We start from the raw sequence: 24,396 nt of genomic DNA, 5'->3' as shown, positions 1-24,396 counted from the left end.
AATAACACATCAAATAACGGATGTTTAGCAATGTTGTCATCAGTAAACTATCAAAGTTAGGATCTTACGACCCAGATGGGACTCGAACCCACAATCCCCAGCTCCGGAGGCTGATACCTTATCCATTAGGCCACTGGGTCATCATTTTGCCATTACGCTAGCAACACCTTTTTTCGTGCTTTTTCACTTAATCTTACAAATAACACATCAAACAATAGATGTTTAGCAATGTTGTCATCATTAAACTATCAAAGTTAAGATCTTACGACCCAGATGGGACTCGAACCCACAATCCCCAGCTCCGGAGGCTGATACCTTATCCATAGGCCACTGGGTCTTCACTTTGCCATTACGCTAGCAACGCCTTTTTTCGTGCTTTTTCACTTAATCTTACAAATAACACATCAAACAATAGATGTTTAGCAATGTTGTCATCATTAAACTATCAAAGTTAAGATCTTACGATCCAGATGGGACTCGAACCCACAATCCCCAGCTCCGGAGGCTGATACCTTATCCATTAGGCCACTGGGTCTTCATTTTGCCTTTACGCTAGCAACGCCTTTTTTCGTGCTTTTTCACTTAATCTTACAAATAACACATCAAACAACGGATGTTTAGCAATGTTGTCATCAGTAAACTATCAAAGTTAAGATCTTACGACCCAGATGGGACTCGAACCCACAATCCCCAGCTCCGGAGGCTGATACCTTATCCATTAGGCCACTGGGTCTTCACTTTGCCATTACGCTAGCAACGCCTTTTTTCGTGCTTTTTCACTTAATCTTACAAATAACACATCAAACAACGGATGTTTAGCAATGTTGTCATCATTAAACTATCAAAGGTAAGATTTTACGACTCAGATGGGACTCGAACCCACAATCCCCAGCTCCAGAGGCTGATACCTTATCCATTAGGCCACAGGATCTTCGTTTTGCCTTTACGCTAGCAACGCCTTTTTTCATGCTTTTTCACTTAATCTTACAAATAACACATCAAATAACGGATGTTTAGCAATGTTGTCATCAGTAAACTATCAAAGTTAGGATCTTACGACCCAGATGGGACTCGAACCCACAATCCCCAGCTCCGGAGGCTGATACCTTATCCATTAGGCCACTGGGTCATCATTTTGCCATTACGCTAGCAACGCGTTTTTTCGTGCTTTTTCACTTAATCTTACAAATAACACATCAAACAATAGATGTTTAGCAATGTTGTCATCATTAAACTATCAAAGTTAAGATCTTACGACCCAGATGGGACTCGAACCCACAATCCCCAGCTCCGGAGGCTGATACCTTATCCATAGGCCACTCGGTCTTCACTTTGCCATTACGCTAGCAACGCCTTTTTTCGTGCTTTTTCACTTAATCTTACAAATAACACATCAAACAATAGATGTTTAGCAATGTTGTCATCATTAAACTATCAAAGTTAAGATCTTACGACCCAGATGGGACTCGAACCCACAATCCCCAGCTCCGGAGGCTGATACCTTATCCATTAGGCCACTGGGTCTTCATTTTGCCTTTACGCTAGCAACGCCTTTTTTCGTGCTTTTTCACTTAATCTTACAAATAACACATCAAACAACGGATGTTTAGCAATGTTGTCATCAGTAAACTATCAAAGTTAAGATCTTACGACCCAGATGGGACTCGAACCCACAATCCCCAGCTCCGGAGGCTGATACCTTATCCATTAGGCCACTGGGTCTTCACTTTGCCATTACGCTAGCAACGCCTTTTTTCGTGCTTTTTCACTTAATCTTCCAAATAACACATCAAACAACGGATGTTTAGCAATGTTGTCATCATTAAACTATCAAAGGTAAGATTTTACGACTCAGATGGGACTCGAACCCACAATCCCCAGCTCCAGAGGCTGATACCTTATCCATTAGGCCACTGGGTCATCATATTGCCATTACGCTAGCAACGCCTTTTTTCGTGCTTTTTCACTTAATCTTACAAATAACACATCAAACAATAGATGTTTAGCAATGTTGTCATCATTAAACTATCAAAGTTAAGATCTTACGACCCAGATGGGACTCGAACCCACAATCCCCAGCTCCGGAGGCTGATACCTTATCCATTAGGCCACTGGGTCTTCATTTTGCCTTTACGCTAGCAACGCCTTTTTTCGTGCTTTTTCACTTAATCTTACAAATAACACATCAAACAACGGATGTTTAGCAATGTTGTCATCCGTAAACTATCAAAGTTAAGATCTTACGACCCAGATGGGACTCGAACCCACAATCCCCAGCTCCGGAGGCTGATACCTTATCCATTAGGCCACTGGGTCTTCACTTTGCCATTACGCTAGCAACGCCTTTTTTCGTGCTTTTTCACTTAATCTTACAAATAACACATCAAACAACGGATGTTTAGCAATGTTGTCATCAGTAAACTATCAAAGTTAAGATCTTACGACCCAGATGGGACTCGAACCCACAATCCCCAGCTCCGGAGGCTGATACCTTATCCATTAGGCCACTGAGTCTTCATTCTGCCTTTACGCTAGCAACACCTTTTTTTACTTAATCTTACAAATAACACATCAAACAAACGGATGTTTAGCAATGTTGTCATCAGTAAACTATCAAAGTTAAGCTCTTTCGACACAGATGGGACTCGAACCCACAATCCCCAGCTCCGGAGGCTGATACCTTATCCATTAGGCCACTGGGTCTTCACTTTGCCATTATGCTAGCAACGCCTTTTTTGGTGCATTTTCACTTAATCTCACAAATAACACATCAAACAACGGATGTTTAGCAATGTTGTCATCATTAAACTATCAAAGTTAAGATCTTACGACCAAGATGGGTCTCAAACCCACAATCCCCAGCTCCGGAAGCTGATACCTTATCCATAGGCCACTGGGTCTTCACTTTGCCATTACGCTAGCAACGCCTTTTTTCGTGCTTTTTCACTTAATCTTACAAATAACACATCAAACAACGGATGTTTAGCAATGTTGTCATCAGTAAACTATCAAAGTTAAGCTCTTACGACCCAGATGGGACTCGAACCCACAATCCCCAGCTCCGGAGGCTGATACCTTCTCCATTAGGCCACTGGGTCATCATTTTGCCATTACGCTAGCAACACCTTTTTTCGTGCTTTTTCACTTAATCTTACAAATAGCACATCAAACAATGGATGTTTAGCAATGTTGTCATCAGTAAACTATCAAAGTTAAGATCTTACGATCCAGATGGGACTCGAACCAACAATCCCCAGCTCCGGAGGCTGATACCTTATCCATTAGGCCACTGGGTCTTCACTTTGCCATTACGCTAGCAACGCCTTTTTTCGTGCTTTTTCACTTAATCTTACAAATAACACATCAAACAACGGATGTTAAGCAATGTTGTCATCATTAAACTATCAAAGGTAAGATTTTACGACCCAGATGGGACTCGAACCCACAATCCCCAGCTCCAGAGGCTGATACCTCATCCATTAGGCCACTGGGTCTTCGTTTTGCCTTTACGCTAGCAACGCCTTTTTTCATGCTTTTTCACTTAATCTTACAAATAACACATCAAATAACGGATGTTTAGCAATGTTGTCATCAGTAAACTATCAAAGTTAAGATCTTACGACCAGGATGGGACTCGAACCCACAACCCCAAGCTCCGGAGCCTGATACCTTATCCATTAGGCCACTGGGTCTTCTCTTTGCCATTACGCTAGCAATGCCTTTTTTCGTGCTTTTTCACTTAATCTTACAAATAACACATCAAACAACGGATGTTTAGCAATGTTGTCATCATTAAACTATCAAAGTCAAGATCTTACGACCCAGATGGGACTCGAACCCACAATCCCCAGCTCCGGAGGCTGATACCTTATCCATTAGGCCACTCGGTCTTCACTTGCCCTTACGTTAGCAACGCCTTTTTTGGTGCATTTTCACTTAATCTCACAAATAACACATCAAACAACGGATGTTTAGCAATGTTGTCATCATTAAACTATTAAAGTTAAGATCTTACGACCCAGATGGGTCTCAAACCCACAATCGCCAGCTCCGGAGGCTGATACCTTATCCATTAGGCCACTGAGTCTTCATTCTGCCTTTACGCTAGCAACACCTTTTTTTACTTAATCTTACAAATAACACATCAAACAACGGATGTTTAGCAATGTTGTCATCATTAAACTATCAAAGTTAAGATCTTACGACCCAGATGGGACTCGAACCCACAATCCCCAGCTCCGGAGGCTGATACCTTATCCATTAGGCCACTCGGTCTTCACTTGCCCTTACGTTAGCAACGCCTTTTTTGGTGCATTTTCACTTAATCTCACAAATAACACATCAAACAACGGATGTTTAGCAATGTTGTCATCATTAAACTATCAAAGTTAAGATCTTACGACCCAGATGGGTCTTAAACCCACAATCCCCAGCTCCGGAGGCTGATACCTTATCCATTAGGCCACTGAGTCTTCATTCTGCCTTTATGCTAGCAACACCTTTTTTTACTTAATCTTACAAATAACACATCAAACAACGGATGTTTAGCAATGTTGTCATCATTAAACTATCAAAGGTAAGATTTTACGACCCAGATGGGACTCGAACCCACAATCACCAGCTCCAGAGGCTGATACCTTATCCATTAGGCCACTGGGTCTTCGTTTTGCCTATACGCTAGCAACGCCTTTTTTCATGCTTTTTCACTTAATCTTACAAATAACACATCAAACAACGGATGTTTAGCAATGTTGTCATCATTAAACTATCAAAGGTAAGATTTTACGACCCAGATGGGACTCGAACCCACAATCCCCAGCTCCAGAGGCTGATACCTTTTCCATTAGGCCACTGGGTCTTCGTTTTGCCTATACGCTAGCAACGCCTTTTTTCATGCTTTTTCACTTAATCTTACAAATAACACATCAAACAACGGATGTTTAGCAATGTTGTCATCATTAAACTATCAAAGGTAAGATTTTACGACTCAGATGGGACTCGAACCCACAATCCCCAGCTCCGGAGGCTGAAACCTTATCCATTAGGCCACTGGGTCTTCACTTTGCCATTACGCTAGCAACGCCTTTTTTCGTGCTTTTTCACTTAATCTTACAAATAACACATCAAACAACGGATGTTTAGCAATGTTGTCATCATTAAACTATCAAAGTTAAGATCTTACGACCCAGATGGGACTCGAACCCACAATCCCCAGCTCCGGAGGCTGATGCCTTATCCATTAGGCCACTGGATCTCCTCTTAGCCTTACACTAGCGACACTTTATTCAGTGCTTTTAGACTTAATCCATCAAATAATGGATTTTTAGCAATGGTGTCATTAACAACGTGAAACGGTCATAGCTTCGGTTAAAGTTTACGACCCAGATGGGACTCGAACCCACAATCCCCAGCTCCGGAGGCTGATACCTTATAACACATCAAACAATGTCTTTATGCTAGCAAAACGTTTTTTGGTGCTTCTTCACTTAATCTCACAAATAACACATCAAACAACGGATGCTTAGCAATGTTGTCATCATTAAACTATCAAAATTAAGATTTTAAGACTCAGATGGGACTCAAACCCAAAATCCCCAGCTCCGGAGGCTGATACCTTATCCATTAGGCCACTGGGTCTCCTCTTGGCCTTAAGCTAGCAACACCTGTTTTGGTGCCTTTGCACTTAATCTCAAAAAGAGCATATTAAACAACGGATGTTTAGCAATGTTGGCATCATTAAACTTTCAAAGTTAAGATCTTACGACCCAGATGGGACTCGAACCCACAATCCCCAGCTCCGGAGGCTGATACCTTATCCATTAGGCCACTGGGTCTTCACTTTGCCATTACGCTAGCAACGCCTTTTTTCGTGCTTTTTCACTTAATCTTACAAATAACACATCAAACAACGGATGTTTAGCAATGTTGTCATCAGTAAACTATCAAAGTTAAGATCTTACGACCCAGATGGGACTCGAACCCACAATCCCCAGCTCCGGAGGCTGATACCTTATCCATTAGGCCACTGGGTCTTCACTTTGCCATTACGCTAGCAACGCCTTTTTTCGTGCTTTTTCACTTAATCTTACAAATAACACATCAAACAACGGATGTTTAGCAATGTTGTCATCATTAAACTATCAAAGGTAAGATTTTACGACTCAGATGGGACTCGAACCCACAATCCCCAGCTCCAGAGGCTGATACCTTATCCATTAGGCCACAGGATCTTCGTTTTGCCTTTACGCTAGCAACGCCTTTTTTCATGCTTTTTCACTTAATCTTACAAATAACACATCAAATAACGGATGTTTAGCAATGTTGTCATCAGTAAACTATCAAAGTTAGGATCTTACGACCCAGATGGGACTCGAACCCACAATCCCCAGCTCCGGAGGCTGATACCTTATCCATTAGGCCACTGGGTCATCATTTTGCCATTACGCTAGCAACGCGTTTTTTCGTGCTTTTTCACTTAATCTTACAAATAACACATCAAACAATAGATGTTTAGCAATGTTGTCATCATTAAACTATCAAAGTTAAGATCTTACGACCCAGATGGGACTCGAACCCACAATCCCCAGCTCCGGAGGCTGATACCTTATCCATAGGCCACTCGGTCTTCACTTTGCCATTACGCTAGCAACGCCTTTTTTCGTGCTTTTTCACTTAATCTTACAAATAACACATCAAACAATAGATGTTTAGCAATGTTGTCATCATTAAACTATCAAAGTTAAGATCTTACGACCCAGATGGGACTCGAACCCACAATCCCCAGCTCCGGAGGCTGATACCTTATCCATTAGGCCACTGGGTCTTCATTTTGCCTTTACGCTAGCAACGCCTTTTTTCGTGCTTTTTCACTTAATCTTACAAATAACACATCAAACAACGGATGTTTAGCAATGTTGTCATCAGTAAACTATCAAAGTTAAGATCTTACGACCCAGATGGGACTCGAACCCACAATCCCCAGCTCCGGAGGCTGATACCTTATCCATTAGGCCACTGGGTCTTCACTTTGCCATTACGCTAGCAACGCCTTTTTTCGTGCTTTTTCACTTAATCTTCCAAATAACACATCAAACAACGGATGTTTAGCAATGTTGTCATCATTAAACTATCAAAGGTAAGATTTTACGACTCAGATGGGACTCGAACCCACAATCCCCAGCTCCAGAGGCTGATACCTTATCCATTAGGCCACTGGGTCATCATATTGCCATTACGCTAGCAACGCCTTTTTTCGTGCTTTTTCACTTAATCTTACAAATAACACATCAAACAATAGATGTTTAGCAATGTTGTCATCATTAAACTATCAAAGTTAAGATCTTACGACCCAGATGGGACTCGAACCCACAATCCCCAGCTCCGGAGGCTGATACCTTATCCATTAGGCCACTGGGTCTTCATTTTGCCTTTACGCTAGCAACGCCTTTTTTCGTGCTTTTTCACTTAATCTTACAAATAACACATCAAACAACGGATGTTTAGCAATGTTGTCATCCGTAAACTATCAAAGTTAAGATCTTACGACCCAGATGGGACTCGAACCCACAATCCCCAGCTCCGGAGGCTGATACCTTATCCATTAGGCCACTGGGTCTTCACTTTGCCATTACGCTAGCAACGCCTTTTTTGGTGCTTTTTCACTTAATCTTACAAATAACACATCAAACAACGGATGTTTAGCAATGTTGTCATCATTAAACTATCAAAGGTAAGATTTTACGACTCAGATGGGACTCGAACCCACAATCCCCAGCTCCAGAGGCTGATACCTTATCCATTAGGCCACAGGATCTTCGTTTTGCCTTTACGCTAGCAACGCCTTTTTTCATGCTTTTTCACTTAATCTTACAAATAACACATCAAATAACGGATGTTTAGCAATGTTGTCATCAGTAAACTATCAAAGTTAAGATCTTACGACCCAGATGGGACTCGAACCCACAATCCCCAGCTCCGGAGGCTGATACCTTATCCATTAGGCCACTGAGTCTTCATTCTGCCTTTACGCTAGCAACAACTTTTTTTACTTAATCTTACAAATAACACATCAAACAAACGGATGTTTAGCAATGTTGTCATCAGTAAACTATCAAAGTTAAGCTCTTTCGACCCAGATGGGACTCGAACCCACAATCCCCAGCTCCGGAGGCTGATACCTTATCCATTAGGCCACTGGGTCTTCACTTTGCCATTATGCTAGCAACGCCTTTTTTGGTGCATTTTCACTTAATCTCACAAATAACACATCAAACAACGGATGTTTAGCAATGTTGTCATCATTAAACTATCAAAGTTAAGATCTTACGACCAAGATGGGTCTCAAACCCACAATCCCCAGCTCCGGAAGCTGATACCTTATCCATAGGCCACTGGGTCTTCACTTTGCCATTACGCTAGCAACGCCTTTTTCGTGCTTTTTCACTTAATCTTACAAATAACACATCAAACAACGGATGTTTAGCAATGTTGTCATCAGTAAACTATCAAAGTTAAGCTCTTACGACCCAGATGGGACTCGAACCCACAATCCCCAGCTCCGGAGGCTGATACCTTCTCCATTAGGCCACTGGGTCATCATTTTGCCATTACGCTAGCAACACCTTTTTTCGTGCTTTTTCACTTAATCTTACAAATAGCACATCAAACAATGGATGTTTAGCAATGTTGTCATCAGTAAACTATCAAAGTTAAGATCTTACGATCCAGATGGGACTCGAACCAACAATCCCCAGCTCCGGAGGCTGATACCTTATCCATTAGGCCACTGGGTCTTCACTTTGCCATTACGCTAGCAACGCCTTTTTTCGTGCTTTTTCACTTAATCTTACAAATAACACATCAAACAACGGATGTTAAGCAATGTTGTCATCATTAAACTATCAAAGGTAAGATTTTACGACCCAGATGGGACTCGAACCCACAATCCCCAGCTCCAGAGGCTGATACCTCATCCATTAGGCCACTGGGTCTTCGTTTTGCCTTTACGCTAGCAACGCCTTTTTTCATGCTTTTTCACTTAATCTTACAAATAACACATCAAATAACGGATGTTTAGCAATGTTGTCATCAGTAAACTATCAAAGTTAAGATCTTACGACCAGGATGGGACTCGAACCCACAACCCCAAGCTCCGGAGCCTGATACCTTATCCATTAGGCCACTGGGTCTTCTCTTTGCCATTACGCTAGCAATGCCTTTTTTGGTGCTTTTTCACTTAATCTTACAAATAACACATCAAACAACGGATGTTTAGCAATGTTGTCATCATTAAACTATCAAAGTTAAGATCTTACGACCCAGATGGGACTCGAACCCACAATCCCCAGCTCCGGAGGCTGATACCTTATCCATTAGGCCACTCGGTCTTCACTTGCCCTTACGTTAGCAACGCCTTTTTTGGTGCTTTTTCACTTAATCTCACAAATAACACATCAAACAACGGATGTTTAGCAATGTTGTCATCATTAAACTATTAAAGTTAAGATCTTACGACCCAGATGGGTCTCAAACCCACAATCGCCAGCTCCGGAGGCTGATACCTTATCCATTAGGCCACTGAGTCTTCATTCTGCCTTTACGCTAGCAACACCTTTTTTTACTTAATCTTACAAATAACACATCAAACAACGGATGTTTAGCAATGTTGTCATCATTAAACTATCAAAGTTAAGATCTTACGACCCAGATGGGACTCGAACCCACAATCCCCAGCTCCGGAGGCTGATACCTTATCCATTAGGCCACTCGGTCTTCACTTGCCCTTACGTTAGCAACGCCTTTTTTGGTGCTTTTTCACTTAATCTCACAAATAACACATCAAACAACGGATGTTTAGCAATGTTGTCATCATTAAACTATCAAAGTTAAGATCTTACGACCCAGATGGGTCTTAAACCCACAATCCCCAGCTCCGGAGGCTGATACCTTATCCATTAGGCCACTGAGTCTTCATTCTGCCTTTATGCTAGCAACGCCTTTTTTTACTTAATCTTACAAATAACACATCAAACAACGGATGTTTAGCAATGTTGTCATCATTAAACTATCAAAGGTAAGATTTTACGACCCAGATGGGACTCGAACCCACAATCACCAGCTCCAGAGGCTGATACCTTATCCATTAGGCCACTGGGTCTTCGTTTTGCCTATACGCTAGCAACGCCTTTTTTGGTGCTTTTTCACTTAATCTCACAAATAACACATCAAACAACGGATGTTTAGCAATGTTGTCATCATTAAACTATCAAAGGTAAGATTTTACGACCCAGATGGGACTCGAACCCACAATCCCCAGCTCCAGAGGCTGATACCTTTTCCATTAGGCCACTGGGTCTTCGTTTTGCCTATACGCTAGCAACGCCTTTTTTCATGCTTTTTCACTTAATCTTACAAATAACACATCAAACAACGGATGTTTAGCAATGTTGTCATCATTAAACTATCAAAGGTAAGATTTTACGACTCAGATGGGACTCGAACCCACAATCCCCAGCTCCGGAGGCTGAAACCTTATCCATTAGGCCACTGGGTCTTCACTTTGCCATTACGCTAGCAACGCCTTTTTTCGTGCTTTTTCACTTAATCTTACAAATAACACATCAAACAACGGATGTTTAGCAATGTTGTCATCATTAAACTATCAAAGTTAAGATCTTACGACCCAGATGGGACTCGATCCCACAATCCCCAGCTCCGGAGGCTGATGCCTTATCCATTAGGCCACTGGATCTCCTCTTAGCCTTACACTAGCGACACTTTATTCAGTGCTTTTAGACTTAATCCATCAAATAATGGATTTTTAGCAATGGTGTCATTAACAACGTGAAACGGTCATAGCTTCGGTTAAAGTTTACGACCCAGATGGGACTCGAACCCACAATCCCCAGCTCCGGAGGCTGATACCTTATAACACATCAAACAATGTCTTTATGCTAGCAAAACGTTTTTTGGTGCTTCTTCACTTAATCTCACAAATAACACATCAAACAACGGATGCTTAGCAATGTTGTCATCATTAAACTATCAAAATTAAGATCTTAAGACTCAGATGGGACTCAAACCCAAAATCCCAGCTCCGGAGGCTGATACCTTATCCATTAGGCCACTGGGTCTCCTCTTGGCCATAAGATAGCAACACATGTTTTGGTGCGTTTGCACTTAATCTCACAAATAACACATGAAACAAGGGATGTTTAGCAATGTTGGCATCATTAAACTTTCAAAGTTAAGATCTTATGCCCCAGGTGGGACTCAAACCCACAATCCCCAGCTCCAGAGGCTGATACCTTATTCATTAGGCCACTGATGACTGATCACTCATATCATATATGTTTTAGCATAATGGTCTTGGGTTTAATTCTAAGAGAACCCATGTTCTGATTAATTATAGGCTACATTGAATGTACTGCAAGTTGGTTTGGATAAAAATGTGTAGTAAAAAATAAATGTAGTATTATTTTATCATTAAACCTACAATCATCAGGTTCAGAGGCTGAGGCCTTTTCGAATTGGCCACTGGGCCGCACATATTATAATGAGGCTTCAGTGCTTTAATGAAAACTTTTCTAAAGGTTGTCTAAGTTGCTTTCTGTTTATTTTTATATCTAAACTCTCAAGAATGAATGTGCTTTAGCTGTATTTTGAGCTGCATATATACTCTAGGCCCTCTTTCTTTTCGCGTGCATCTGTGTCAGGCCGGGCTGAGAACTCTGCAGGACCTGGGGCCAGAAATGAGACTGGCCATGAATGAAGATCTGGAAGAGGAAGATGAAGGTCTGGAGGAGGAGCAAGAGGCAGAGGATGCCTGTTATAAGGTGCTTATCACCAAGACCGACAAGGTTCTCATTTGATCTTTTTAATGGATTTGGGGTGCTTTGGATCATTTAATTTATCTGCAGATTTTTCTATCAAACACACTGAATTCATATCCTAAAGTTGGAGAATAGAAAATATCTATTCTAAACTAAGAGTCAGAAGGATTAGATCATTATTCAGAGTAATGATGCACCTGGTCTGTTGAGACAGATGGTAATTTGAGTGCCAGATTTACTCTGACAACAGCAGATATCAGATAATGAATAGAGGTTTGGGTTGAGGGATTTTAGTGTTTGGTGTAGGTGTTGTGGCTTGTTTAGTTAAATGAAATGATTATGTAATTCCATTCCCTCATCTGCCCTACCATGAGATTTTGTTATTTATACACTTGTTTATTAATAATTTAGTCAAAAAGTGTATACTTATTAATAGTTTCCTTCCTCTCAATAGAAATAAACAAGGAGTTGCATAACAGCACATTTATTTATTACATAGTTTGGTAACACTGCAGTCCATTCTTGCTTTGTAAGCAACAACTAAAGGCTTACGACCCAGGTGGGACTTGAACCCACAATCCCCAGCTCCGGAGGCTGATGCCTTATCCATTAGGCCACTGGGCCTTTCCCACAAGGAGAGTCTTAAAGAATCTTCCAGATCTACATTATATGACAGCTCAGTAATTGAATGATAAACAATAATCACTGCTGTATTTTAATGTAACATTTTGCATTATTTTGGACTATTAGAGTGAAAATGGTTATGCAGGCCATGCTGAGACCATAAGCAAAAGCCGTCGCTCCTCTCTGGCCATGACTCCCACCGGCGTTCCGGTTTCTCTCTCAGGAGACAACATGCTGAACGGAAGACTGGGGCGTAAGAGCTCTCTTGCAAAAACACAGAATGGTAATGGTGCTTTGGAGCACGAGAACGTCAGGAGAAGAGACAGTACACGATCATCTGTCCATTACCAACACAAGAATGGCCTGCTTGACCAGCTGCCTAGGAGGTTAATAAATGAGTTAATAAAATATTTTGTAATACCATATAACTGCTTTTTATCACAAAAAAAATGACTACAATTTGTATTTTACATTCCATTCTTCTAGAATACCAATGACTTTATTATTAGTGCTTCTGAATTAAACAATCTGCTTGTATTTTATTACACAAACATATATTTAATGCTGGTTTACTTTCATACTGTACATTAAAGACCATCATACTACAAGTACCCAAGGTAAGCAATTAGCATAGATTGCTGCTGTTCTGTCCATCCTTCCTTCGGTTCATGTCTGATGTTCTCTACATCTTCCCTACTTTTCCTGTCCCCTCTTCTATCCATCCTCACTTTTCCTGTCCGCTTTTCTCTCTGTCCTACCTACTTTTCCTGTTCTCTCTTCTCTCCATCCTCCCTTCTTTCCCTGTCCGCTCTCTGTCATCCATTCTTTTCCTGTTCATTGTTCTGGCTGTCCTTCCTTCTGTTACTGTCCACCGTTCTGTCCCTCCTCCCTTCTTTCCCTGTCCGCTGGTCTTTCCGTCCGCGCTACTTTTTCTGTTCATGGCTCGTTCTGTCCTTCCTTCTTTTCCTGGTCTCTCTTCTCTCCATCCTCCATTCTTTCCCTGTCTGCTCTTCTCTCTGTCCTCCCTTCTTTTCCTGTTTTCTCTTCAGTCCACCCGCCTTTTTCCTGTCCGCTCGTCTCTGTCATCCATTCTTTTCCTGTTCTCTGTCTGTCCTTCCTTCTGTTACTGTCCACCGTTCTGTCTATCCTCCCTACTTTTACTGTCCACTCTTTTCTCCGTCCTCCCTTATTTCCCTGTCTGCTTTTCTCTATATCCTCCCTTCTTTTCCTGTCCACTGTTTTTTCCATCCTCCCTACTTTTTCTGTTCATTGCTCTTTCTGTCCTTCCTTCTTTTCCTGTCTGCTTTTGCCTCCATCCAGCCTACTTTTCCTGTTCGCTCTTCTCTTCGTCCTCTCTTCTTTCCTTGTCTGCTCTTCTCTCTGTCCTCCCTTCTTTCCCTGTTTTCTCTTCTGTCCAGCCTCCCTTTTCCTGTCCGCTCTTCTCTCTGTCCTCCCTTCTTTCCTTGTTCATTGCTCTTTCTGTCCCTCCTTCTGTTACTGTTCACCGTTTTGTCCATCCTCCCTACTTTTACTGTCCACTCTTTTCTCCGTCCTCCCTTCTGTCCCTGCCTACCCTTCTCTCCGTCCTCCCTTCTTTCCCTGTCTGCTCTTCTCTCCATCCTCCCTTCTTTCCCTGTCCGCTGTTCTTTCAGTCCTCTCTACTTTTTCTGTTCGTTGCTCTTTCGGTTCTTCCTTCTGTTCCTGTCCGCTGTTATCGCCATCCTCCCTACTTTTCCTGTCTGCTCTCCTCTCCGTCCTCCCATCTTTCCCTGTTTGCTCTTCTGTCCATCCTCCTTTTCCTTTCCGCTCTTTTCTCTGTCATTCCTTCTTTCTTGTCTACTCTTCTCTACTTTTCCTGTACGCTCTTCTCTCTGTCCTCCCTTATTTTCCTGTCTGCTTTTGTCTCCATCCTCCCTACTTTTCCTGTTCGCTCTTTCTGTTCTTTCTTATGTTACTGTCTATCGTTCTCTCCATCCTCACTTCTTTCCCTGTCTACTCTTCTCTCTATCCTCCCTTCTTTCCCTGTCTGCTATTCTGTCGTCATCCTTTTTCCTGTCCGCTGTTCTCTCTGTCCTACCTTAATTTCTTGTCTGCTCTTCTCTCCGTACTCCTGTCTCTCTGTCATCCATACTTTTCCTGTTCATTGCTCTGTCTGTCCTTCCTTCTGTTACTGTCCACCGTTCTGTCCATCCTCCCTACTTTTACTGTCCACTCTTTTCTCCGTCCTCCCTTATTTCCCTGTCTGCTTTTCTCTCCATCCTCCCTTCTTTCCCTGTCCGCTGTTCTTTCCGTCCTCCCTACTTTTTCTGTTCGTTGCTCTTTCTGTCCTTCCTTCTTTTCCTGTCCGCTTTTGTCTCCATCCTCCCTACGTTTCCTGTTCGCTCTTCTCTTCGTCCTCTCTTCTTTCCCTGTCTGCTCTTCTCTCTGTCCTTCCTTCTTTCCCTGTTTTCTTTTCTGTCCACCCTCCCTTTTCCTGTCCGCTCTTCTCTCTGTCCTCCCTTTTTCCTTGTTCATTGCTCTTTCTGTCCCTCCTTCTGTTACTGTTCACCGTTCTGTCCATCCTCCCTACTTTTACTGTCCACTCTTCTCTCTATCCTCCCTTCTTTCCCTGTCTGCTCTTCTTCTGTCATCCTTTTTCCTGTCCGCTGTTCTCTCTGTCCTCCCTTCTTTTCTTGTCTGCTCTTCTCTCCGTCCTCCCTTCTTTTCATGTCCGCTCTTCTCTCTGTCCTCCCTTCTTTCCCTGTTCATTGCTCTTTCTGTCATTCCTTCTGTTACTGTCTATCGTCTCTCCATCCTCACTTCTTTCCCTGTCTGCTCTTCTGTTCGTTATCCTTTTTCCTGTCTGCTGTTCTCTCTGTCCTCCCATCTTTTCTTGTCTGCTCTTCTCCGTCCTCCCTTCTTTTCCTGTCCGCTGTTCTCTCCGCCCTCCCTACTTTTTCTGTTCGTTGCTTTTTCTGTCCTTCCTTTTGTTCCTGTCCGCGGTTCTCTCCGTCCTTCCTACTTTTCCTGTCCGCTCTTTTCTCCATTTTTTTTCCTGTTCACTGTTCTCTCTGTCCTACCTTCTTTTCTCCCCATCCTCCCTTCTTTTTCTGTTCGCTGTTCTCTGGTTGTGACTAGAAGGGATGCAGCAAATGCCCAAATTTCGTGAAATCTCACAAGATATGCACTGTTTTATCCTAATTCTACCCTCAAACCTAACCATAAACCTAACATTTTATGGGTTTTAGGCCATAACTCTATCCCACCTAGCCTGAACCGCCCTTTTCATCCTAATCATACCACTAAACCAAACTGTGTCCCTCCTAGCCGAAACCTTGTTATCTCTGTCCTTACTTCTGTTCCTGTCCGTCTCTGTTCTCTCCGTCCTCCTTTCAGTTGCTTTCTGCTGTTCTCTTGTCTCCATCTGACTGCTGCTTTCCTATCTTGTTCACAGGAGGGAATCCAGGGACAGATTCTCCTCCCCTCTCTCACGGAGAGAGGAAGGTGGTGTGTACCCTGGAGAGCAGCGCTTCTATGGAAAAGATGAAGACAGCGAGAGTGTCATCTCAAGAGAAAGGTGCTCCAAAATTTCTGCCTGTGTCACAATGAACCAACTTTTAATGTACATTAATATGAAATTGCATTCTTGTTTATAGATATATTTTCAATACAATGTCTATATTTATATCCTATTTCTACATATTGTTCATTTAAGCAAAAAGATTGTCTTTATTGTATTATTTTTCCTGTTCAGGCATGGTTATCCAGACGACAACCGTATGTACCCAGGGCATCGAGACAGGTATGATGGACACTCGATGAGACCATCTGTATATGGTAATCATTATGGAAACAGTTCTGGAGACGTCAGGAGGACAGCTCGAAGACGCCTGCTGCCAGCCACACCTACAGGTAACACAATTGTGGTCTAATTAGTTCATGAATTATCACTACTAACAGTTATTTTATATTTGATAAAGATGTTTTAAAGAAATGTAGTGTCTCTTTAACCCTTTCTCTCACACATCTCATTCTAATCGCAGGGAGGAAAGCTTCATTTAATATACAGTGTTTGAGCAGGCAAGGTAGCAGTGATGACCTGCCAATCCCAGGAACATACCATCAGAACTCTCCTCCCTGCAGAGCACGTGCACAGGTAACATTACCACATACTGTCGGTCATGTACAGTACATCTTATCCCACCCCAAAATGTTTCTTTCCCTTGCAGGCATACAACAGTTACGATTCTCGTCGCAGCAGCACCAGATCATCCACGGGTTCAACGGCATCATGGGCAAACACTGGCCCTCGCCGAGGTCGATTCCTCTACGCTCCACTAATCCTGGTAGAAGAAGAGGCCTCAGCAGGGGCTGCTAACATTGGCCTCTGGGACAAAAAGAGCAGTGCTGCCGGAGTACCCGGGTCTGATCGGCAGGGATGGTATTCGGGATCCTCTAATGGGGGAGGCGGGCAGCCGTACAGAGCCTACACCACGCTCAGAGTCCCCACCCAACTCAGTCCCCATTACAGCGAGAAAAGAGGAAGCGCTGACAGCCTGGTTGAAGCGGTATGTGTGAAGTAAGATTAGAGCAACACTAGAGACACATTATAGCTTAACAACATCAATGTTACTGTACTTTAATAACGTATTATATCTAAAACAATGTGAACGCATCGTCAGGGGGACATTACAAAAGTATGACAGCAGCTTAATAGCAACATAAAAGTAAACACAGGAGGTCTTTAAAAAATGATTTATGCCGCCTACAGCCACAAGTGCAGGAGGAAGAAAGGAACAGATGATCGCCTCAAAAAGTGCTAGATGTAACATTTTTATTTACAGCGTGTGAATAACCGCCCACTTTTTCAGCGCCCCTGATTTCATAATTATTTATCTAATTATCTTCGCAAACGACTTCAAACAAGAAATCAACCAACTTTAAGATAAAGGCATTTTATTATTATTTTAGACCTTTATAGTATGCTTGTTTTTCGATCAATTTAATTGCTTTTCAGTATTGCTATTATAATAAACCTGCTGTTCTGGTAGCTCAGTGTGATTGCATTAGCAACATAAAAGGTTGCGAGTTTAAACCCCAGGAGCATGCATACTGATAAAATGAATGCACTGTAAGTTGCTTTGGATAAATGCAAATGAACTTTGTGAGCAAACAGGCCTCAGTGCTATTACTACCAATCACTTTATCCTCCACAGGTCTTGATATCTGAGGGTTTGGGCTTATATGCCAAGGACCCAAAATTTGTAGCCTTTGCCAAGCGCGAGATTGCAGACGCCTGTCAGATGACCATAGATGAGATGGAAAGTGCTGCTAGTGATCTCCTGAGCCGTGGAGGCTCTGGGGAGAGTCAGGGATTTCAAAAACACTCAGAGATGGGACCCATTTATAGTGATGAAGAGCCCATCAGGAACCACGAGGAAGAAGACTTGGCTGATGAGATGACGTGTGTTACATCTTTGTGAATGACAGAAAAGAGAACCAATCAGGATGTTAGTGGGAGGAGCAACAGAAATGCTGACAGGCAAATCAAACCGTTCATGCTGCTTTGATTCAGTGAGGACAGTTGCAGATGGTGGTTTTGCTTAGATATATTGAATTTATGAGAAAGACCAGCATTCAGTCACTCTGTCAGCATGACAGTTTTACATTCTCCAGAGGACTCTTTTTATAAACATGGTATTACATCGAACTTGTTTCATATTATGCAAATGTGATTTCACATCTTGTTTGTCTCCATCTGTTTATTTTTTAACTTCATACAAAGGGAGTGTCCGATATGTGTTTTTCAAATATTGATAATATGAACAGAATTTGTTAAAAATCTGCATCTGCTTGTATTTTCATCGGGTTCCAACATTTCTCTTGCATTGTGTGTGTATGTGTGTATTTTTTCACAGTTTTTCAAAATAGACCAGTGTATGGTACATGGGCTGAATTTCTAAGTGGAATAAAAGGCAACGTAGTGTTCACTTAAAGGGATAGTTCAACCAAAAATTAAAATTCTGATATTCTCACCCTTATGTTGTTATAAACTTGTGTGTGTTTCTTTGATCTGCTGAAAACAAAGGAAGATATTTGTAATGAAGCATGAAACAGAAGCACCATTGACTTCCATAGTAGGAAAAAATACTACGTATTAAATAAAACGTTTTCAAAATATCTTCCTTTGTGTTCGGCAAAACAAAGAAATTTATACAGGCTTGTTACAACATGAGGGTTAGTAAATGATGACGGAATTTACTTTTTTTTTTGTTATTTATCCCTTTAAAGTCGTCATGAAAATAAAATGAAAAACTTGTTTTGTTTTGGACAAATTCAAATCCAGCCCTGCCTTATTTCATTTCAGAAGCCGGTTTCACTCTGATATACGTCACCACATGGAAAATAAGGCAATAGCTACTTCCGTTTCATGGCGAATTATTGTTTTAGAACAGCATAATAAATAATGTATTTTAAAAACAAAATATTTTGTATTTATTTAGTATTTAATCATTTTTTAATTTTATGTCATCTATTCCACGGTATATGGTTGACTTTGAAATATAACCGATATAACTATTGCTGATTTTACTGTCTTTTTTAAAAAAAACCTATATATTATAGTTTTGTCAATTACTTTTTAATTAATAGGGGAGAGCAGGGTAAGTTGTCACACTGTCAATAACTCCAACACTAGAGGCCATCAAAAAAATTAAATAGCCACTTTTTGTGATGACTTTATAGTCAAATTTGTTTTCACATGTGGTCAAGATCGCTTTAATCTGACGTTAGCACAATTTTCTTATTTTTTGGCTTAAAAAGTAAAAACACTTTCAACTTTATGCAATACAACTTTGTTAGGTATTAATGCTAAAATTATTATTTTTGCACAAAATAGAGGAGAAAATAACGTGTTTTTTGATACTTTAGCTGACATGCTATGTTGTGTTAATCCTGAGATTAAGCCAACATTAGCACACATGTCAAGTTGTCTTAATGACTTTGGGGCAAGTCTTCACACTGGAAATAGTTAACCCTGCGTTATTTTCAGAGGCGGACACTACTTGAGTATTTTTTTCAATCATCTGAGTTTTTATCTTGGGAAAAATTACTTTACTAAAAAATGTTCACTACATTCTAAAGCATAGAATCATACTGTATTCTTTTATATTGCATATTAAAATGTATTTAATACCTAATTAAAAATGTGTACTTTTACTTTTCTTGAGTAAAAGTACAAAAGTACTTTTTACTTAAGTAAAAAATTACTAAATGTTTAATGTACTTAAATATTAAATATAAACCAAAAACTTGAAATTATGAAATGCAGTGGAGTAAAAATTATGATAATTTGCTTTGGAATGTATGTTTTCCAAAGAAAAACACTGATAAAATACAAATACTTAAAAATGTACTTTTATGTAGAAAGTAAAAATACTTAAGTAGTGTCCGCCTCTGGTAATTCTAAACCCCGTGTTAACGGAATCCTGGGTTGTCTATTTCACATTTTACACTGTTCGTACTTAACCAGGGGTTAAGAGATAGCCCTGGGTATTCATAATCTGATGTTTCACACTCATTGTATTCCTAAACCCTAGGTCAGTTGTCTGAAACCCTCATACACCTGTCTGTAATTATCAAGCAACCCTGAACACCTTGATTAGTGTTTAATTGGGGTCATAACATTCTAACCCATTCTTACAATTAAGCAGCGTTCTTCTTTTTAGATAATATAGTGTGACAACTTACCTGCCGATTGGGGTGAACATTCTCTATTCAATAGTCTTTAACTCTGTAATGAGATAAGATATGAAAATGTAATGAATACAACATACAGTATGTGCCCAAGACTTCTTTCTTTCATTTGGTATGAGATTTATACCATTGTGATAAATGGTGCTCTCAGTAAATGTTAGACAGTGTTAAAAGTGTGACAACTCACCCCGCTCTCCCCTACTGAATCCATTAATAACTGATTCGGTTCCAAATTACATACCCATAGAAGAGCGATATGAGGACAAAGTGCCCTATCCATATGGCTGTTTAGTAATAAAATTACTGAACATTAAATGAAATTACAAACCAAGCAAATATACTTACAAATTGTATGCCATACTCTTATGTCTATGTAACCAATAATGTGTGCTTCCTCAAACATTCATTTGAATTCATTAGTGTAAATAATATAGAATTTTATTAAAATAATTACTGTACATGGAATATTAAAGTAATAATTTATGTGAGATTGAACAAGTTTAAACATTTCGAATTATGTTTTTAAACTGAAATATAAAGGTGAAATGAAATATTTCTTCTTCTTGCGGTCTGTCTTTCTTTACAAGCCTGTTAAAGCCTTATTTTATTTATTCATATTTATAGGTTTGTTTTCCCCAGTCTAGGGTAAAGCTTTTGTTGATGCTAAAAACTAATTAATTACATTTAATAAAAAGATCTGCTATACAACAATGATTTACTCTGTGGTCTTTGTAAGGCCTAGTGGCCTAATGGATAAGGCATCAGCCTCTGGAGCTGAGGTTTGTGTGTTCAAGTCCCATCTGGGTTGCATTGTATGTTATTGGTCTTGCATTGAGCAGAGGTCACAATTCATAATGCATTATGATGGAATAATATGTAAGATTAAATGAGAGAATACGATTTTGTATTATGTTTGTAAACTGAAATATAGAGATTTTCACTCCTGCTGATTACATGAATGAGGCCCAGTGGCCTAATGGATAAGGCATCAGCCTCCGGAGCTGGGGATTGTGGGTTCGAGTCCCACCTGGGTCACTTCACATATATTAAATTGATTTGAAAAAAAATGTGGGCGGTGAGTTTAAAAACTGTATGTTAAACATCGCACATTTCGTATGGTTGTTGGCAAAAAAACACACGGGAAACCTAATTTGTTCAACGTTAGTTAGTTTGTTTTGGTTTGTGCTCATTTTGGTGGCACCATGGGCAAAAGATTTTGTTTTTAATGGATACATTTTGACTACGAATGATCCCTTGAGTTTTGAAACAACCCTTCAATATGGTGGCCATGATTGTTTTTACTCCAAAGCGCCTTCGGAGGGGAATATATCCCGTTTGGTATGCACTGAACATATGAATATGAACACTGCCATCCTTTACTTTCTTGTTCTGTGGTTTTAGGTAACATGGTGATAGATCAGCCTTCGAATTCATGCCAACAGCTCCTGAAAGCTTCTGTTTACAAACTCGGTAAGAACATATCAAGGAAAGTGTCAAGACACCTAGGTGTCACTGTAATATAAACAATAGCCTACAATATGGTAAGTATATATGTAGAGATTATAAATTTGTTTCCCTCAGTTAAATAGTTTTTTTTTTCGGGTATCATGTGTGATTTTTCTGTGTTTCTCATTGGGTTGTTTTACTGATGTGTGTATTGAGTTAGTAGAAGTCTACGACAAGTCCCTTTGGCAAGTTTCGCAATGGCTAAAATTACAATGGTGCATTATGGGGGAGGACACTTTCCTGAACTGTTCTTCCCCTTGAGCTGAACTACTTCACTCCCTTCTCCAGTTTTTTTCATCCAAGCCCAGCTGTTAACAATCACAGTCTAACAACCTAACATCAATGAAAAATGGCCTACACATTTTTTTCATCATCATTACATATTATCTAAAATACATTGAGATAAAATCATGTTTTGCATGGGATTTTGCAATTGAAAGCTTCTAATTTCGGTTTTCATTGGCAATAAGAACAATGCATCTATAATAGCTGCAGTGTTTTTGGGAAAGAGTGTAGGAAAATATACATGGATTCATTTTTCTGGAATACTGTCTGCTGTTCTTGTACAGTTCAGTGACTGAAACGCTAATGAACAGAAAACAACGTTGCATGAGATAAGCCACTCATAGGCCTTTTGAAAGACCTGTTCTTCTTATTCGATTCCAGTAAGGGGTCATTCCATTTTAAAGGCATTTTAGAAGTATTTTCATGTTTTTAGCATTCCACATACTTGAGTGTTTATTTTTTACACCACTAAAAATAAAATATGAGTCATCATGTCAATGAAAGCATTCTGTCTCCAACTCTCTGGTCTACTGCGTTTAGAAATATGAATGTTTTATTATGAAATTCTAACAGTAGGCCTATTTGTTGGAACACACAATGGTCTATGCAGAAGCACTTGGTGTCCAGTGAAATACTGAGTTACTGTAGCTACAGAAAATGCAGTGTTTTACAACCAGTTTTAGACACTATGTCCGAAATCACATATTTCCATACTATATAGTAGGCGAAGCAAGGTAGTATGTCCGAATTAAAAAAACAGTAGGTGAAAATTTCCTGGATGACCTACTACTACTGGCAAGAATTTGAAGGGTGCATTCAATGGACACTATCCCGTGAGCACTGGGAGAGAAGTCACCTAACGAATAAGAAAGGAGAGGCGTTGTCATATTTAAAAATGTCAAAAACAGTAACGTGGCTCTATTCAAATGGAGATACATAAGAAAAACAGTTGTTCCTTGTGGTTTAATTGCGCTTGTTTAACATTACCCAAGTAAACGACTCATTTGTTGTTATGACGACGTATATCACGTGATGTATCAACATGGCGGATATAATAATCCCAATAGAAGGTATGCAACGACGTCACTTTTCCACGTGACCATGCTCGCTCTGTTGAGTGGCAAAACATTTAAAAAAATGGCTGGTTTTAATAGCAGCTGCTGCAAAAACGCCAGTAAAACTGACTATTATTAGCTTTAATTGAATTTGGTTGGCCTTAGTGACCCTAACAACTTGCCAAACAACCAATTGCAATTACACAGAATAAGAGTTTTCAATGTTGTATTTTATAGGATTTTTTCATCCCAAAAATGTACATACCTGACATCTGGCTACTGCTAATGAATTAATTCTCCTTTCTCTCTTTGAAAATGACGCTCAAAATTTTTGTTGAATCTGTTAGCACAGTCGATCACACAACTACTTTTTTCCATTTTTAGACACGTTTTCCACGTTATGCTAATGCTGTCACTCAGACTTTTTGCCACTCATTGGACGTAACCGCAGTCACTTTCGCCAAAGGTGATGTCTCGTGCATACCCTCTATTGGAAGTCTGTGACCTTCGAAGGCCTATTCTAACTGCGTGTTCACACCAGATGCGAGTTCAACGATTTGCATGAGTAGATTAATGCAAAGACGTGATCAGACCTGTCTTCACGAATGACGCAAATTTGGCGGTGCGGTTAGTGCAATAAAACACACGCTATTCGCCTCAAATACGCCTTCGCATAAGTTGAAAATATTCAACTCAAGTGAAAAATTTGCAGATCTAGAGCGAGCAACGCGAGTTTCATATTTTTTTTATAAGTCAGAAACGTCTCCACTGTGTTCCGCTGACAGGCGTGGTGGGTGCGTGCAGCAGGTAATGCAAATTATGGGTCTTCCTGGGACTTTGGTCTTTGGGACTTCGGAGGCTGCGACCTTTAAAGACAGAGTGCTCGCCTTCTGAGGTCGCGTCCTTAGAAGGTTGCATCCTTCGAATTGGGACACAGCTATTGTATGTCGCTCTGCATCCAAAACTGCCTACTTCCAAACTATCTAGTCTGCAAAAGCAGTAGACGAGGAGTATGTCTGAATTCATTGTATACGAAAAACAGTAGGCAAAAAATAAAAGTTATCAAATGTCATTCCAGTTAACGACTAACTTATTGTTACACTGACGACTGCGTCACGTGATCTATCAACAAGGCAAATGTCCGAATACATTCATACTATCAAAGACGGTTTTAGCAGTAACAACATAAACAAACGGCTTTTGTTGAAAAAAATATTACTTCCGGTAAACGTCCACAAATAATCATTACAATAGAGTCTTTTTAGTGTTGTTTATTTCTGATAAAGCTAAATAAATAACACGTTGATAAGTTCAAATCATAGCTAAAGTGTATCAAAAACACTGAGCTAACATTATACTGT

At 40.4% G+C, this 24,396-nt stretch overlaps 1 protein-coding gene and 34 non-coding genes across 38 annotated transcripts in view; 2 read left to right on the top strand and 33 right to left on the bottom strand.

Annotated features, from left to right (window-relative positions):
* cacna1fb (calcium channel, voltage-dependent, L type, alpha 1F subunit) overlaps nucleotides 1-18,165 on the top strand; it is a 64,502-nt gene extending 46,337 nt beyond the window's left edge. For 3 of the 4 annotated variants that reach the window (XM_073867882.1, XM_055168363.2, XM_073867883.1), the window contains 8 exons: nucleotides 11,715-11,834; nucleotides 12,582-12,841; nucleotides 13,049-13,072; nucleotides 15,889-16,011; nucleotides 16,189-16,346; nucleotides 16,478-16,590; nucleotides 16,664-17,002; nucleotides 17,651-18,165. In XM_073867882.1, coding sequence (XP_073723983.1) covers nucleotides 11,715-11,834; nucleotides 12,582-12,841; nucleotides 13,049-13,072; nucleotides 15,889-16,011; nucleotides 16,189-16,346; nucleotides 16,478-16,590; nucleotides 16,664-17,002; nucleotides 17,651-17,917 — 1,404 coding nt within the window. In that variant the 3' untranslated portion in view covers nucleotides 17,918-18,165. The remainder of the gene's footprint in view (nucleotides 1-11,714; nucleotides 11,835-12,581; nucleotides 12,842-13,048; nucleotides 13,073-15,888; nucleotides 16,012-16,188; nucleotides 16,347-16,477; nucleotides 16,591-16,663; nucleotides 17,003-17,650) is intronic. The other variant, XM_073867881.1, reaches the window with a different exon arrangement.
* Nucleotides 68-140, bottom strand: trnar-ccg (transfer RNA arginine (anticodon CCG)). The gene has a single exon. It is a non-coding gene; the product is annotated as a tRNA-Arg (tRNA).
* Nucleotides 661-733, bottom strand: trnar-ccg (transfer RNA arginine (anticodon CCG)). The gene has a single exon. It is a non-coding gene; the product is annotated as a tRNA-Arg (tRNA).
* Nucleotides 1,057-1,129, bottom strand: trnar-ccg (transfer RNA arginine (anticodon CCG)). The gene has a single exon. It is a non-coding gene; the product is annotated as a tRNA-Arg (tRNA).
* trnar-ccg (transfer RNA arginine (anticodon CCG)) lies at nucleotides 1,452-1,524 on the bottom strand. The gene has a single exon. It is a non-coding gene; the product is annotated as a tRNA-Arg (tRNA).
* On the bottom strand, nucleotides 1,650-1,722 carry trnar-ccg (transfer RNA arginine (anticodon CCG)). Its single transcript has one exon. It is a non-coding gene; the product is annotated as a tRNA-Arg (tRNA).
* Nucleotides 1,848-1,920, bottom strand: trnar-ccg (transfer RNA arginine (anticodon CCG)). The gene has a single exon. It is a non-coding gene; the product is annotated as a tRNA-Gln (tRNA).
* Nucleotides 2,046-2,118, bottom strand: trnar-ccg (transfer RNA arginine (anticodon CCG)). Its single transcript has one exon. It is a non-coding gene; the product is annotated as a tRNA-Arg (tRNA).
* trnar-ccu (transfer RNA arginine (anticodon CCU)) lies at nucleotides 2,244-2,316 on the bottom strand. Its single transcript has one exon. It is a non-coding gene; the product is annotated as a tRNA-Arg (tRNA).
* Nucleotides 2,442-2,514, bottom strand: trnar-ccg (transfer RNA arginine (anticodon CCG)). The gene has a single exon. It is a non-coding gene; the product is annotated as a tRNA-Arg (tRNA).
* Nucleotides 3,026-3,098, bottom strand: trnaw-cca (transfer RNA tryptophan (anticodon CCA)). Its single transcript has one exon. It is a non-coding gene; the product is annotated as a tRNA-Arg (tRNA).
* trnar-ccg (transfer RNA arginine (anticodon CCG)) lies at nucleotides 3,818-3,890 on the bottom strand. The gene has a single exon. It is a non-coding gene; the product is annotated as a tRNA-Arg (tRNA).
* trnar-ccg (transfer RNA arginine (anticodon CCG)) lies at nucleotides 4,203-4,275 on the bottom strand. Its single transcript has one exon. It is a non-coding gene; the product is annotated as a tRNA-Arg (tRNA).
* Nucleotides 4,588-4,660, bottom strand: trnaq-cug (transfer RNA glutamine (anticodon CUG)). Its single transcript has one exon. It is a non-coding gene; the product is annotated as a tRNA-Gln (tRNA).
* On the bottom strand, nucleotides 4,786-4,858 carry trnaq-cug (transfer RNA glutamine (anticodon CUG)). Its single transcript has one exon. It is a non-coding gene; the product is annotated as a tRNA-Gln (tRNA).
* Nucleotides 4,984-5,056, bottom strand: trnar-ccg (transfer RNA arginine (anticodon CCG)). Its single transcript has one exon. It is a non-coding gene; the product is annotated as a tRNA-Arg (tRNA).
* Nucleotides 5,182-5,254, bottom strand: trnar-ccg (transfer RNA arginine (anticodon CCG)). Its single transcript has one exon. It is a non-coding gene; the product is annotated as a tRNA-Arg (tRNA).
* Nucleotides 5,762-5,834, bottom strand: trnar-ccg (transfer RNA arginine (anticodon CCG)). The gene has a single exon. It is a non-coding gene; the product is annotated as a tRNA-Arg (tRNA).
* Nucleotides 5,960-6,032, bottom strand: trnar-ccg (transfer RNA arginine (anticodon CCG)). Its single transcript has one exon. It is a non-coding gene; the product is annotated as a tRNA-Arg (tRNA).
* trnar-ccg (transfer RNA arginine (anticodon CCG)) lies at nucleotides 6,356-6,428 on the bottom strand. Its single transcript has one exon. It is a non-coding gene; the product is annotated as a tRNA-Arg (tRNA).
* Nucleotides 6,751-6,823, bottom strand: trnar-ccg (transfer RNA arginine (anticodon CCG)). Its single transcript has one exon. It is a non-coding gene; the product is annotated as a tRNA-Arg (tRNA).
* trnar-ccg (transfer RNA arginine (anticodon CCG)) lies at nucleotides 6,949-7,021 on the bottom strand. The gene has a single exon. It is a non-coding gene; the product is annotated as a tRNA-Arg (tRNA).
* trnaq-cug (transfer RNA glutamine (anticodon CUG)) lies at nucleotides 7,147-7,219 on the bottom strand. Its single transcript has one exon. It is a non-coding gene; the product is annotated as a tRNA-Gln (tRNA).
* Nucleotides 7,345-7,417, bottom strand: trnar-ccg (transfer RNA arginine (anticodon CCG)). Its single transcript has one exon. It is a non-coding gene; the product is annotated as a tRNA-Arg (tRNA).
* trnar-ccg (transfer RNA arginine (anticodon CCG)) lies at nucleotides 7,543-7,615 on the bottom strand. The gene has a single exon. It is a non-coding gene; the product is annotated as a tRNA-Arg (tRNA).
* Nucleotides 7,939-8,011, bottom strand: trnar-ccg (transfer RNA arginine (anticodon CCG)). The gene has a single exon. It is a non-coding gene; the product is annotated as a tRNA-Arg (tRNA).
* trnar-ccg (transfer RNA arginine (anticodon CCG)) lies at nucleotides 8,128-8,200 on the bottom strand. Its single transcript has one exon. It is a non-coding gene; the product is annotated as a tRNA-Arg (tRNA).
* Nucleotides 8,522-8,594, bottom strand: trnar-ccg (transfer RNA arginine (anticodon CCG)). The gene has a single exon. It is a non-coding gene; the product is annotated as a tRNA-Arg (tRNA).
* On the bottom strand, nucleotides 9,314-9,386 carry trnar-ccg (transfer RNA arginine (anticodon CCG)). The gene has a single exon. It is a non-coding gene; the product is annotated as a tRNA-Arg (tRNA).
* On the bottom strand, nucleotides 9,699-9,771 carry trnar-ccg (transfer RNA arginine (anticodon CCG)). Its single transcript has one exon. It is a non-coding gene; the product is annotated as a tRNA-Arg (tRNA).
* Nucleotides 10,084-10,156, bottom strand: trnaq-cug (transfer RNA glutamine (anticodon CUG)). Its single transcript has one exon. It is a non-coding gene; the product is annotated as a tRNA-Gln (tRNA).
* On the bottom strand, nucleotides 10,282-10,354 carry trnar-ccg (transfer RNA arginine (anticodon CCG)). The gene has a single exon. It is a non-coding gene; the product is annotated as a tRNA-Gln (tRNA).
* Nucleotides 10,480-10,552, bottom strand: trnar-ccg (transfer RNA arginine (anticodon CCG)). The gene has a single exon. It is a non-coding gene; the product is annotated as a tRNA-Arg (tRNA).
* Nucleotides 12,383-12,455, bottom strand: trnar-ccg (transfer RNA arginine (anticodon CCG)). The gene has a single exon. It is a non-coding gene; the product is annotated as a tRNA-Arg (tRNA).
* Nucleotides 18,166-21,151: 2,986 nt separating the features above from the next.
* Nucleotides 21,152-21,224, top strand: trnar-ccg (transfer RNA arginine (anticodon CCG)). Its single transcript has one exon. It is a non-coding gene; the product is annotated as a tRNA-Arg (tRNA).
* The last annotated feature ends 3,172 nt before the right edge of the window (nucleotides 21,225-24,396 follow it).

Source organism: Misgurnus anguillicaudatus, chromosome 5 (assembly GCF_027580225.2).
Source record: "Misgurnus anguillicaudatus chromosome 5, ASM2758022v2, whole genome shotgun sequence".
NCBI lineage: Eukaryota > Metazoa > Chordata > Actinopteri > Cypriniformes > Cobitidae > Misgurnus > Misgurnus anguillicaudatus.
The sequence above is the reverse complement of the archived record's forward strand: the minus strand, read 5'-3'. Positions and strand labels throughout refer to the sequence as shown.